The 14,195-nt window shown below is 41.3% G+C and overlaps 1 protein-coding gene across 1 annotated transcript in view; it reads left to right on the top strand.

Moving 5' to 3' along the window:
* The window catches only part of LOC140597409 (piwi-like protein 1), a 35,054-nt gene that overhangs the window by 19,372 nt on the left and 1,487 nt on the right, over positions 1–14,195 (top strand). The window contains exons 8-17 of the mRNA XM_072745668.1: positions 1,211–1,322; positions 4,400–4,493; positions 4,706–4,823; positions 5,200–5,314; positions 5,789–5,976; positions 7,128–7,200; positions 9,316–9,516; positions 9,656–9,759; positions 12,381–12,451; positions 12,850–13,006. Of these exons, the coding sequence (XP_072601769.1) occupies positions 1,211–1,322; positions 4,400–4,493; positions 4,706–4,823; positions 5,200–5,314; positions 5,789–5,976; positions 7,128–7,200; positions 9,316–9,516; positions 9,656–9,759; positions 12,381–12,451; positions 12,850–13,006 (1,233 nt within the window). The remainder of the gene's footprint in view (positions 1–1,210; positions 1,323–4,399; positions 4,494–4,705; positions 4,824–5,199; positions 5,315–5,788; positions 5,977–7,127; positions 7,201–9,315; positions 9,517–9,655; positions 9,760–12,380; positions 12,452–12,849; positions 13,007–14,195) is intronic.

The following is a 14,195-nucleotide window of genomic DNA, read 5'->3' as shown; positions in this document are numbered from 1 at the left end:
GGGTATCCACCTGGCCCTTCCTGACACAATATACAAAATTAACTCCAATTTCACTCCAAGATAAACTCAAAATAGACCTCAATGTAAGTGTTAAAAGTTTAAAAGTCTTTGAAGAAACTATAGGAGTAAATCTTCTTTAGGTGAGCAAAACCCTTATAGGACACCAACAGAGAAGGGATGACAAAAGAAAAGTATAAATTGTACTTCATCAAATTAAACACGTTTGTTCTTCAAAGTCAAAAGTGAAAAACAATGGATAGAAAGGTGATTTGCAATTGTTTTCTCTCAATCTCCTAACTTGCATCTATTTAAGTAAAGAACAGGTACAAGTCAAAAGATAACTTTTAAAAAATGGGTAAAGGATCTGAATCAACATTTCTCTGAACAAAATATAAAAATGATCCATAATCACATGAAAATATACTCAATGTTATTAGCCATGAGGGAAATGCAGAGTAAAACCACAGTGAAATAGCACTTCGTACCCACTAGGATGGCTAAAATTAAGAAAGCAGATACTAAATGTTGGCAAGGATGTGAAAAATCAGAACCAACCCTCAAACGTTGCTGGTATAAATGTGAAATGGTATGATCTCCTTGGAAAACAGTATGGCACTTCCTCAACATGCTAAATATAGTGTGGCTATGTGATCCAGCAGTTCTATTCCTGGTTATGTACCCAAGAAAAATGAAAACTTATGGCCAATGTACCAATTTTGTAGACCTGACAGCATTATTCATAATAGCTTAAGAGTGTAAACAACTTGAATGTTCATCCGCTGAAACATATATCCCATTATAGATATGCTATGTTTTTATTTGGCAATAAGTAGGAATTAAGTACAAGTATATGCTATAGCAGGAATGAATCTCGAAAGACATTATGCTGAGTGGGAGAAGGCAGTCAGGAAGGGTCACATATCGTATGACTCAATTCCTATGCAACAGGTCAGGTAGGCAAACGTATAGGATGGACTTTAAACTAGCAGTTATCTAAGGACTGGGGAAGTTGAGTGGACATGAGGAGTGACTGCTCGTGGTTGTGGTGTTTGGGTTGTGTTGAAGAGTGTACAACTCGGTGAATATATTGAATATAATAAAGCTGATATATCCTGCAATTACCTGTAGGATTTAAAGCCTATTAATTCTTGCCTGATCCCATGCTATGAATACATTAGGAATAATACCATATATTGTGAATATTCCACAGGTATAACAACAAAACCTATAGGGTGGATGCTATTAATTGGGAGGATAATCCCAGAACCAAATTTAAGAAATCAGGTGGTGCTGAAATCACCTTTGTAGACTACTACAGGGAGGTATGCAATCTTTTATTTCAGTATGTCTAAATATTTTTTCTTATTTAATCAAATATGTCTCCTATGTATAACTGATAGTCACATGTTAGATCATAAGTCAAAATCTATATATTACAGGGTTTCTCTTGGAGGGTATTATAACTTACATGAATTTGTCCATGTATTTGGGTACCTTGTATATATGTTACATAATTAGAATGGCTCCAATAAGACCTCTTTAATGAGTCTTGGACATGGCTATGATAGTTTTAAACATGTTGATGGATTGGTGGGTTGAAAATAAAATATGGCAAAATTTCAGATATGAGGACTTCACCTATGTAGAAGTTTCAGCTCTCTAGGACTTGGTTCAAAATGAAAAAGTGAAAAATTACTATCAGAAATTATGTCACTTGTGTGCTAAATCTCATAACTCATGGATTCCTCAACCTTTTTTTTTTATTTTTTTATTTTTATTTTTTTTTTAAATTTATTTATGATAGTCAGAGAGAGAGAGAGAGGCAGAGACATAGGCAGAGGGAGAAGCAGGCTCCATGCACCGGGAGCCCGATGTGGGATTCGATCCCGGGTCTCCAGGATCGCGCCCTGGGCCAAAGGCAGGCGCCAAACCGCTGCGCCACCCAGGGATCCCGGATTCCTCAATCTTTATTCACAAAGAAACAAGTAAACTTCATGAACAAAGATGCACTAGGTGGTGAGGTTGGTTCTCTAGCTTTGGCAGTTAAGAGAGAATTCAAGGAGTTAGAGATATTTATAGCAAACGGAAAGAACTTAGAAAAGTATAAGCTGGGGTTTTTTTTTCTCTAAATTTTATTAGGAATCCAAAACCTAGCTACTTGGAAGCACTGAGAGTACACAGCCATTCAAGGGTATGGTGCTATTATGGCATCATCCCCACTTGTGCTCCACGCTTAGTACTTACTTGTTTAACCTGAAAGCATGTAATGAGTGCTCATTATACAACTTGGGTATACATTGGTAAGACTACTGAGTTCTCTGTTCTTAAGGAACTTGCATCCTTGTAGCAGGAAGAGAGATGGCAGACAAGAAGAAAGCATGTATTGGGGGAAATCTATGCAGATAATCAAGAGGTGTTATGGAGAATGTCTGGTGGCTTAGACTGCTGGTCATAGAAAGCTCTGAGTAGCTGGCATGTGACTGTCAGAAAGGAGCAAGCTGTGTGCAGATTGGTGAGAAGAATTGTCTCTTACACCACTTTCAGGATGGGCATGATGTATCCAGATCCCAAACAAGGCTAGAGTGTCCTGTCAAGAAATAAACCCAGTTGTGGGTGGGACGTGTACAGGGTTGCAGGATATGACGTCAGAGGAGGACGTGGGAGCCACACTGTATAAAGTTCTATCCACCTACACACATTGGATTTTACCGTTAAGTGAGACTATACAGATAGATGAAATGGGGCACTTTATTTTACAGATGTGGGTCTAATGTACAGGGAATGTATGGGTACAGGGAATATGCGGGTAAAAAGGGAGGCAGGGACACCAGTAGGGAGGTGCTTAAGTCTATTTAGATCAGTGATAATGGTAACCTGGATTAGAAAGGGAATGGATGGGGCAGACAAGAGGACTTTTGATGGCTCAAATGTAGTGAGTAATGGTAAGAGGAGTCTCTGGCTTTATCTGAGGAAGTGAGTGGAGGCTGGCATCACTTATTGCAATGGGAGATTCTGTGTGAGGAGCTGGCTTGGGGATTGTTGGGTTGACATAGCCTATGATGGAGTTGCAGACAGGGATATCAGGCTGATATTTGCTTGATCATTCTCCAGATTTTACTTCAAAAGTCATTGGTTTAGGTGACCTTTGAAATGACTTGAGTAGTCTTGGGATGTCCTGGTGGGAACTCAGTATAATAACAGATGGCAATCTAGTTGTATTGTCATGAGATCTAGAAAAATCCTGAAATCCATAGATGAGCCCTTAAAAGGAAAGCACAATCCTGGCTTGCAGAAAAGCTTTCATAGTAATGCAAAGTGGGACAAGGAAATTCCTGTGGAGATGCAGAAGTTGGTGTTGTAGGAGATCCCTATGGGATATCACAGGACAGCCATGAGAATTAATAGTGTGTTGCTCAAAGTTCTCGACAGAACAGCTTGTACAAAGGCTGTGCTAGTCTCAGTGGTGGGAGTGGTGATTGAGGCCCTAAAATGATGCCATGATTCCGCACACATGTATATACATATACTTGCACAAGCTCCTGCCTTAAGACTCTAGAAGCAGGGGAACGGAGGTGAATCCCAGCTGCCTTTCAAATAACTACAGAGAATTAAAAGTAGTAGTTCAGCTCCAGAGGTAAAGCACCATGAACACTGGATTTGAAGTCTTCTTGTCTCTGGAACTCCTTTGACATTCTCAAGATATTTAACCAATCCCACCAGAATTCATGTGGCTAACTGGTGACTGATGAGGATCTCACTGGTCAGCATGGAAGGATCTATGACAGACCATCACTTTATGTGGGAGAGGAAAGGCACTTTATTGTACAGGAATTGCAGCCTAGGGATAGGAGCTTCTGGATAAATGTCTTGGCAAATGCCTTTTCCTGGCGGAAAAGTTTCGATGATGCAGGAGGCATGTTTGGAATAGCTGTAGTATTGCAGCTGCAAGGAGTGACCAGGTTTGTCGTCCCCCATTAATGTGGGAATCCTCTTCAAAGTTCTTAATTACATCCTTAATTTTTTAAGGCAGTACTATAGTGAGAAATATGTAATTCAAGGCTTGGTCCTGCATTTACCTATAGCAAGTCAAAGAAGGCTGGTACAGTGACCCCAACACAATGTTTATGAGAGTCTTGTTCTCCTGGGCCATGTGTGCTTACAAGGAAAAAAGAGGTCATCCCTGGGACATCTAAATTAAGAGACTATTAAGAGTATCTTTAACGTGTTCTTAAACTTGGGGAAATAGTCTTCCTAGCACACCCCTGGGCCTCTGTTGGTGATCCAGACTTTTTTGTACCTATTTAGGTGACTTGACTAGGCTTTGCTGACAGTCACACCAGTGTTCTTTCTCACCTCTTTTGAGCAGCAGTAGAATACAGAGGTTACCGACCTAACTCAGCCACTGTTGATCAGCAAAGGCAAATGGAAAAAGAGCCAACAGGACACACCCCATAAGCCTATAATGCTGGTTCCTGAGCTATGCTACCTGACAGGTACTTCAGATTTATGCAGTCCTCATAGAAGACCACCCCTTTCAAGCCCCAGATGTTATGATGTAGAAGTACATGCTTTTCACAGTACTCCATAATGACCCAGAGCTGTGTTCTCTCCATTGGCTCTTCCTCTTCCAGATAAAATCATCAAGGCTTCTTCACATACATATTTATTCTTGCTTGTTTAGCTATATCTTCTTAACTTTTTAAAGGTCTATCAGATAAAATGCGAAAAGACTACAGGGTGATGAGAGACTTGGCTCTTCATATGAGGTTGGATCCAGAAAGAAGGCAGCACGAATTACGGAAACTGATGAATACTATACAAACGTAAGTCCTATTCTTCTCTCTGTGTCTTTGTGTGTGTGTCCTGAAGATGAGACCCGTGCAGAACTCTTGATATCTCAGATTCTCCAACTAAAAAACAACAGGTTGGAAGAAAACGACCTCTTGTGGGAACAACTCTATTTGTTCCATTGATGCAAAGTTAGAGGAGGTCTGGAGGGGAAGAACAAAATAGAAAGACCCTAAGCACAAATGTGAGAGTAAGGACATGATTTCAGAGTACTAGAAACCCTCTCTCTGCAACATGTCAATACAGAAGACAAACAACAAGGCATCTTAGATTAACTAGAATTTTGCAAATGGATCATCATTTTTGCTTATTTCCTTTGGTTCTATTCTGTGGAAATATTTTAACTTTCAGAAATAGGGAGGTACAACGGGAACTTCAACTCTGGGATTTGAAATTTGATACCAACTTCGTGTCCTTCTCGGGAAGGATCTTGAAAGAAGTAAGAATTTTTCAAGGAAGAAGAGCGGTAAGACAGCTTCAAAATGGTCATGTTCTAGTTACTCTTGCAGTCATTTGGGGCCAAATGAATAATAATGCAGAGGACCTAAGTCAGGTCAGTAACTCACTGCTCTCTCTTCTTGGGCTGTTTGTCCTTTCTCTAGGGGAGAGCGAGCAGGTGTTCAGTTAGAAAGCATGTAACATCCTTGGCATATAGTAAACTCTATAGTTTACCATGTTTGGAGTTGTGGACATCTCTCGTGGCAAAACAATCTGCCAAGTATATCCTTAAGAGTCAAATAGCTAGAATCCAAACAATCCAGAGTAACCCATGATAGAATCCCAGTATTACTTACCACTATCTTAAGGGAAGAGTATGTAATTCAGTTATGACCAAAGTTTAAAATTGTAACGTTTCAGTAGGAAGTAGCAAGAATTTGCAATAGAAAGGCTCTTTGTCGGTATTTCTTTAAAAATTGAAGTCTTATACTATGTCTTCCAGTTTGACTCCCATCCACAGTTTGCAGATTGGTCGAGAGAGACCAGAAGTGGACCCTTACTCAATGTGAAGTCACTAGATCATTGGCTAATACTCTATCCTACGAGAAATTATGGAGCGGCCTCATCCTTAGTACAGAGTCTACGGAAAGTCACACCCACCATGGGCACAGCTATGAGAGAGGCAAAAATGTAAGTAGAGCTGAAATTAAGATCTATAACAACCGATCTTCAAATCGGAGGTAAAGTGGAGTCAGATTATATTAAATTATAGGAATTGGTCACTGTATTAAAACCCTGGAGGTTTGTAAACAAAAAAGCCTAATCTATTCCAATTAACTGTAAAATAGGCTTTGGGGATATATAGTTTGTGGCTATTGGGATACATGCTGAGGAAGCCAAACATTGAACTTATTTTTGTTTTAAGAACAAACTTATCAGGGTCCTTCGTGGCTCAGTCAGTTAAGCATCTGACTCTTGGTTTTGGCTCAGATCCAGCTGGGTGCTCAGTGGAGAGTATGCTTAAGATTCACTCTCTGCCCCTCCCCTTATGTGTGCATTTTACCCCTACGCAAATAAGCTCAGGAGTTATGGAAACTGTCTGATGTACAGGCAGCAGGGCAAGATTTCTAACACGTGCTCAGACCTCCAACAGGACATGGGGTCATAAGAAAGAGCAATTACTGTTTGGTTGCTTTCTAACTATAATGGAAGATCCTCAAAGTATTATTTCTAACATGATGATGCTTCTAGGAAGATTTTTTGGGGATAATCCTCAATCAGACTAGGGAAATTCCTTTCTCATTTTAAAAATTTCTTTTCACATGAATGAATGTGGAATTCTATCAAATGCATTTTGTACTTTTTTTTTTTTACATTTAATCTGCAATTATTTTTCCTATAATTCACCACACTAACTGTTTCTTTTTCTGAAGATTGCATTTCAGGCTTACTGTCACCCTAGGCCCATGGTATTCTACTTTTTTTTTTATGATTTTTAATTTACTTATCTGATAGAGAATGAGAGCTATCACAGGAGGAGAGAAAGAGAAAGAGGCACTGAGCAGGGAGCCTGATATTCTAATATCATTGCTACTTTCAAGTTATTCTTTGGTTTTTGAACGTATATGATTTAATGATTTTACTCTGTCAATGGGACACCTGAGTGGCTCAGCGGTTTAGCTCTCGCTCAAATAAGTAAATCTTTCATGACCATTAGTTAAAAGTAGTTTGTTTTTTTTTTTAACATTGTACCTTGTTTTTATGTGGTGCTCCATTGGCTGCATAAAACGTTTGTTACATACTTAACTTTTGAATACAGATGATATATACTTATTTTCTAGGCTTGAAGTAAGTGATACAGTCCAGTCCTATACAACCGTCTTAGAAAATCATGTTTCCTCCAAAACACAGATGGTAAGTTTCTATTTGATAGCACTTCCTTTTTTTTTTTTCAGATTTTATTTATTTATTCATACAGATGCAGATAGAGAGAGGCAGAGACACAGGCAGAGGGAGAAGCAGGCTCCATGCAGAGAGCACGACGTGGGACTCGATCCAGGGTCTCCAGGATCACACCCTGGGCTGCAGGCGGTGCTAAACCGTTACACCACCGGGGCTGCCCCCACCCTTTTTTTTTTTTTTTTTACAAAGATTTTATTTATTCATGAAAGAGACAGGAGAGACAGAAGCAGGCTCCATGCAGGGAGCCCGATGTAGGACTCCAGGATCATGCCCTGGGCCAAAGGCAGGTGCTAAACCGCTGAGCCACTCAGGTGTCCCATTGACAGCAGCTTCCTGTCTTACCTTGTAGTGTTATAAATCTCATCTGTTAGATCTTGAGTGTCTACCACTCAAAATTAATCTCAAGTGCCCTTTCTTTGGCAGGGACTTGTCTTCAATTTCTGTCCTTTCCTGTCTCTGAGGCTGTCAGCCTGTTCATGGTCTCTGACCTTTCAGCCATGTTCACTGGAGAGTGGGCAAACACTTTGGGAGAAAGTGGCCTCAATTGCTGAGATCATCTCTCTGGGTCCCTACTTCTTTCCTGTCTTAACCTAATAACTCTTTATGACCTTGTTAGACTGCCTGAGCCCCAAACAGGCACAGTCCCTGTGTTTTCATCAGTTTGAACAGCTCTTCTTAGGAGGAGACTGGCCTATGCTATTCCAGAAGCTGAAATTGTAGGATGCATTAGCTGACCACTCTCTGAATACTCAGAAATCATCACAGAAAAAATTAGAATCTAGATTTTGCAATTGTACTTAAAAGCCTGACTTATTGAGCTATTGAAATATACATAAATACGTATATTTATATATGTGTATATATAAATAAATGGAGGTGTGTGTGTGTGTAATCTGTACCCAAAAGATTAGGTGCTTTAAGAAAAGCATATCTATAAGTTAGTTTAGCCTTCATCTTTAAGTGATCCCAACAGGCATGGAGAAATCCTAAGCCAATAATGGATTGGTGTCCTTTCAAACACACACATTGACTGCAGTCTATTACAATTAGAAATCATTAAATCATATACATTCAAAAACCAAAGAATAACTTGAAAGTAGCAATGATATTAGAATATCAGGCTCCCTGCTCAGTGCCTCTTTCTCTTTCTCTCCTCCTGTGATAACTCTCATTCTCTATCAGATAAGTAAATTAAAAATCATAAAAAAAAAAGTAGAATACCATGGGCCTAGGGTGACAGTAAGCCTGAAATGCAATCTTCAGAAAAAGAAACAGTGTGGTGAATTATAGGAAAAATAATTGCAGATTAAATGTAAAAAAAAAAAAAAGTACAAAATGCATTTGATAGAATTCCACATTCATTCATGTGAAATTTTTAAAATGAGAAAGGAATTTCCCTAGTCTGATTGAGGATTATCCCCAAAAAATCTTCCTAGAAGCATCATGTTAGAAATAATACATTGAGGATCTTCCATTATAGTTAGAAAGCAACCAAACAGTAATTGCTCTTTCTTATGACCCCATGTCCTGTTGGAGGTCTGAGCACGTGTTAGAAATCTTGCCCTGCTGCCTGTACATCAGACAGTTTCCATAACTCCTGAGCTTATTTGCTTAGGGGTAAAATGGGGATACTAGTCTTGATCTCAGTAGGTTATTGAAGAATTAACTGAGTCAAGTACAATGCTTGGCAAGTGCTCTCACATAGCACCCATCATGTAAGGGGTGACGTTCCTGATGATGGTACGTTTCAGTCTGTGCTTGTTAACCCTCTGTGTCAACTTCATGATGAACTCCTAGAAACAGAATAGCCAGGACGTAAAGACTTTGCAAGTGCAAGTGATTCATGCATATTGCCCATGCCTGGCTCCTAGGCTCTTTCTTCTTCCATATGCTCACCTTCGCCATTATTGAATGGAATGGGATTCCAGACCCTTTACCCTCCTGGGCCAGCTGTGGATTGAATGAACAGACTCTGTTCCTCCACCTAGGTAGTTTGCTTGACGTGACATCCACTTCTCCCATTACTGTGGTTTCATGTCCTCGGTAGTCTTGTTGCTTTCTTTCAAGGTCCTTTGCGTGCTGTCCAGTGAAAAGAAAGACCTGTATGATGGCATAAAACAATACCTGTGTGTCAAGTGTCCGACCCCAAGCCAGTGTGTCGTGGCACGGACCTTAGACAAACCCCAGACGCTGATGACCATTGCGACAAAGATTGCCCAGCAGATGAACTGCAAGATGGGAGGAGCCCTCTGGAAGGTGGAGACAGGAGTACGTTGGATTTCATTGCCTTCTCTTTATTTCACTTGTGTTCAGTGGAATTTAAGACTCAACCATCTTAAACGCAGTTGCTTAATTGTGCTTCTATTGTGTTCTAACTCAATGTCTTACCTTTTTTAAAAAATTTCAGTTACAGAATGCGATGTTCATTGGTATCGACTGTTTCCATGATACTGTAAATCGGCGGAAGTCAATTGCAGGCTTCGTGTCCAGCATCAATCAGGAATTGACGCAGTGAGTGGGCGTAGGCAGACATTGTGTAGATGGCAACTAGCTGTAGACCAAACAGGAGAGGTGGGCCTAACTAATGTTTGTTGACGAGGGCCATGGGCAGGGTATTCTCTTCCTCTTCTGGCAAAGTTATGCTCCAAATACATTTGATGTGGAAGGGTCTATATCATTTTTCTGTTGCTGCTTAACAGATGACGACAAACATGGCAGCTTAAGAGGACACTCCTGTGTCTGCGCATAGGTCTGTCAGGCAGCCATCAGGTTGGCCATGTTGGCCAAGCCACATTCTCCTCTGGAGGCTTGAGGTCCTATTGCAAGTGCACATCCTTGTGGTAGAATCTTTTTTTTGTTTTGTTTTTGTTTTTGGTAGATGAAGGACAGAGGTCCCCCTTTCCTTGCTGGCTGCCAGCTACAGGCCTGTTTCAGCTCCTGGGACTTCATCCATATTCCTTCTCGAATGCCCTGCTCCCCCAGAGCACACAGTCCTTGTTCTGCTTCAAATCTCTCTTCCCCCTTCTGCTATCTTGCTTTTTCAGGGGGTTATGAAATTAGATAAGGTCCATCTGGAAAATCTTCCCTAAAGCCAACTGTGACATAGGACATAATCACAGGGGCGATACAATAGTCACAGATTCCAAGCGTTAGATTTCTGCTCACTGGGGGCTCTGATGATCAGTGAGTCTCCCCATTAACACACGGGGAAGGACTCAGGCCCCACATGGGGAAGACAGACCTAGGAATACAATCAGAAGCCTATAGGTACAGGATCTGCTCTTCACAGATCTATATGTAATGGATCTGCCGAAGAACATATGCTTCCATATCTCATGCTTCTCCCTTGCTCCAGGGATACTTTTGTTTTCTGTGCTTAGAGTAGAACCTACCTTCAAAGGAGTTTGCACATTCTTCAGTTTAGTTTCTTGAGCATTAGCATGTGTATGACCATCACCAATCACTGTTATGCTTCCTGAGGATTTACTAGCCCCCTTGGTATAATTACAGAGTATTCTTTAAGGGGGTCCATTTTTATTTTCATGAATGGCATCAATTATTCCAGTCTAGTTCCAGTTCTAGTTTAATATAATATTGGTTTGCTTTTATGGTGGGAGGGCATGTGGAAAATAATGTTTCAATCATGGAAAGAAATTAAGCTCTCATTCGGTTCATTTTTAAATTTTTAATTCTTTTAAATTGGAGTTCAATTTGCCAACATAGAACACCCAGTGCTCATCCCGCCAAGTGTCCCCTCAGTGCCCATCACCCAGTCACCCCAACCCCCACCCACCTCCCTTTCCACTACCCCTCGTTTCCCAGAGTTAGGTGTCTCTCATGTTTTGTCACCCTCACTGAGATTTTCACTCATTTTCTCTCCTTTCCCTTTATTCCCTTTCATTAATTTTTATATTTCCCAAATGATTTCATCCAGTTCATAAATAATTTTGAACCCTTGCTTTTTTTTATGGTGAAAAAATTTATATTTAGATTTATAGTTGGCTGGACTCAGTTTAGATGATCCCAATTTTGTTGGCAACATCCAAAGCTCATAATCAGGAGCCAGTCGAACATATGCTTTCTTCTCTCCATCAGACCTGATCAAGGTGTTGACCTTCGCCACATCAGTGTCATAGAGCTTCTTTACAGCCTGTTTTATCTGGTGCTTATTGGCCTTGACATCCACAATGAGCACAAGTGTATTGTTGTCTTCTATTTTCTTCATGGCTGACTCAGTAGTTAAGGGGAACTTGATGGCATAGTGATCAAGCTTGTTTCTCCTGGGGGCTCTCTTTCGAGGATATTTGGGCTGCCTTTGGAGACACGGGGTCTTGGGTCATCGGAATGTAGGTGACGTGCAGATCTTTTTTTTTTTTTTTTGTGACTGCTCGCCTTTCACCACTTTCTTAGCTTTCAAAGCCTTTTCTTTGGCTTCAGCTTTGGGAGGGGCAGGGGCTTCCTTCTTCACCTTCGGCGCCATCTTCATGAAAGGGCGAACCCTTGCTTTTTGGCACAACATTTCCACTGCTCTGTTCTCAGCATTTGAACATACCATGATTTCATCTTGTAGACTGTAAATTCTGGGGAAAAAAAGCAGACAAATGTATTATATCATGTCAGGTCATTGCAATAGTTTGAAGCAATTAAAAAAACAGGGGATAGAAACTTGAGACCAGTATTGCTTGATCTGTTGGGAAGTGGTCAAGTAAAAATTACTGCTCCAAAGCAGGTGGTTCCCATAAAGCATGATTATGGATGAACCATTTTTTTAAGACCTCAGCTTGGAAGCAGGAATCTCCAGGAACACTGGCTATTTATTTTGGGTGTCCACCATGAGACGGCAGTAGTCCTGCACATTGAAAGTGCGTGTAATTTGTACCAATGTTAGTGAATGCTTCCATATTCCTATTTGTGTGCATTCACAATTTTAATAAATGCCTAGGGTACTGGAAGAGACCAATGCTTCGATCTCTGCAGAGGCATCAAAGAATGGATTCCTGATTGGATCTTCAGCTACTCATAGTGACTCCCCCCTCCCCGCCACCAGAGGTCCTAGATTAACTCAGGATGAAAAATAAGGGAATTTTTAAGACTCCTATCTCAAACTGACAGCTTATTTTTCTCCAAACAAGGTGGTTCTCTCAGTGCATTTTCCAGGAATCGGGGCAGGAGCTTGTGAACGGGCTTAAAACCTGCTTGGAAGGTTAGTGTCCCATCAAGATTGGTGTGCCTGACTCCATCTGGGTAGTTGTCTGCAAGTGAACACACTGTCCCCCCGGAGACGTCTGGCAATGCCTAGAGATGCGCTCCATTGTAACAGCTGGGATGGAGGTGCTACTGGCCTCCAACTAGCGGGTAGAGACCAGGCATGCTACAGAAGACAGCAACACCCATTCTGCCCCCACAAAGAATTATCTGGCTCAGAATTTCTGTAGTGGTGCTGTTGAGAAATGCTGAGCTCACGTGAAGACCAAAAGGCAGTGAATGTGTCCTGGAGGCTACAGGATTGAAAGAACATGAACCTAGAAGTTGTTACAAATAGCAGTGGCCAGTTGGTTCTGAGTTACGGCTTATTCACCCATGTTTCTGGTTTCCTTCCAGCTGCCCTGAAGCTCTGGTGTAAACATAATCAGTTTCTACCACAAGCTATCATTGTGTATCGGGATGGAGTTGGGGATGGTCAGCTTCAAGCACTGATGGATCATGAAGTCCCACAGATTGAGTCCTCCTTAAGATCTGTGTACCCTAAAGACTCTGGGTATATAAATTGTAAAGTGCAGATTTTGTAAACTCTACATTTCAGTCTCTGAAAGGAATATCACAGTTATGATCTGTGAATTAAGAGAGAGAACATGGCACAGAGGGCATCAGTTGCTGGATGGGGAATTCATTCTTTGACTTTCTGGTCCACACCCAAGTCAGAGGACAGAGCAGAACTAAAACGTTCCTGATTGTGTTCTCCCCCATGGAACCGCCTAAGAACCTGTTCCTTTTTTTCTAATCTCCCTGCAAGCCTTGATGTAGGAGGGCTTGTTAAGGTCAGGTACTTATTAAAATCCATAAACACAGCCTGGTGATGGTTTGTGTTTAGGCAACTTCTTTATTCTGGAGTTTTGTAGGTCCTGGGGCTGGGGAATGCCTCTCCTCTGCCTCCTCTGCTTGTCACTGGGGCCTGGTTCCCACCACAGATAGGAGCAGCCCCAACCTTGTGAGGAAGTTCCTCCCCCTAAGATGTGAGTGGCTGTAAATAGAAACCTCTCTTACTGCTTAGGTCAAGCTCATGGAGCTAGGACAGTAAAGTTGGTGTGTGGGGGGACTATACCTTCCACAGATTCTTCTGAAGGAATCCTGTGTGTGTGGTGCTTCAAGTAGTTTGCGTGATCCTAAATAAAGCTGACTTTATTTGAAAAACAAACTTGAATTTTGGGGAATGACAGGTTTCATGGACTAACCTCCTGAATCAGTTTGGATTAGGCCCGTTAAAAAAAAAAAACAACAACAAATTTCAGATGGATGGAAGATAGCAGAGTAGAGGTCCTCATGTCAGCTGGTCCCCCAAAATTAGCTACATAACTATCAAGCCATCCTGAACACCAATGAAATCAAGCCGAGTTGTAAGCAAGAATGGCTGAGTCTACAAATAGAAAAGTGAAAAAATGAAGTGGAGTGTGGAGAAGTAAAACGGAAAGGGATATATCAGAGGATAATGGGTGGGGTGGGGGAGGGAGCACGTGTAAGCCAACTTTAGGAAAGTGAAAGTTCAAATCTGGGCCCTTCAAAGTGTGCTCCTCTAGAGATGTCCCTGCCTGAAAGGGACTCATTGGTGAAAGGGTGCAGAACCACAGGTCAGTGCAGGGTGGCCGGGTCTCAATATTCCTGGAGGCCAGAAAGCATCCAGGTGCCTGAGCCAGCAGAGTTCCCAAGTACTGGTTCAGGGAAATGGCTTC

Source organism: Vulpes vulpes, unplaced genomic scaffold (genome assembly GCF_048418805.1).
Source record: "Vulpes vulpes isolate BD-2025 unplaced genomic scaffold, VulVul3 u000000643, whole genome shotgun sequence".
NCBI lineage: Eukaryota > Metazoa > Chordata > Mammalia > Carnivora > Canidae > Vulpes > Vulpes vulpes.
Note: the sequence above shows the minus strand (reverse complement) of the source record. Positions and strands in the feature narration are given on the sequence as shown.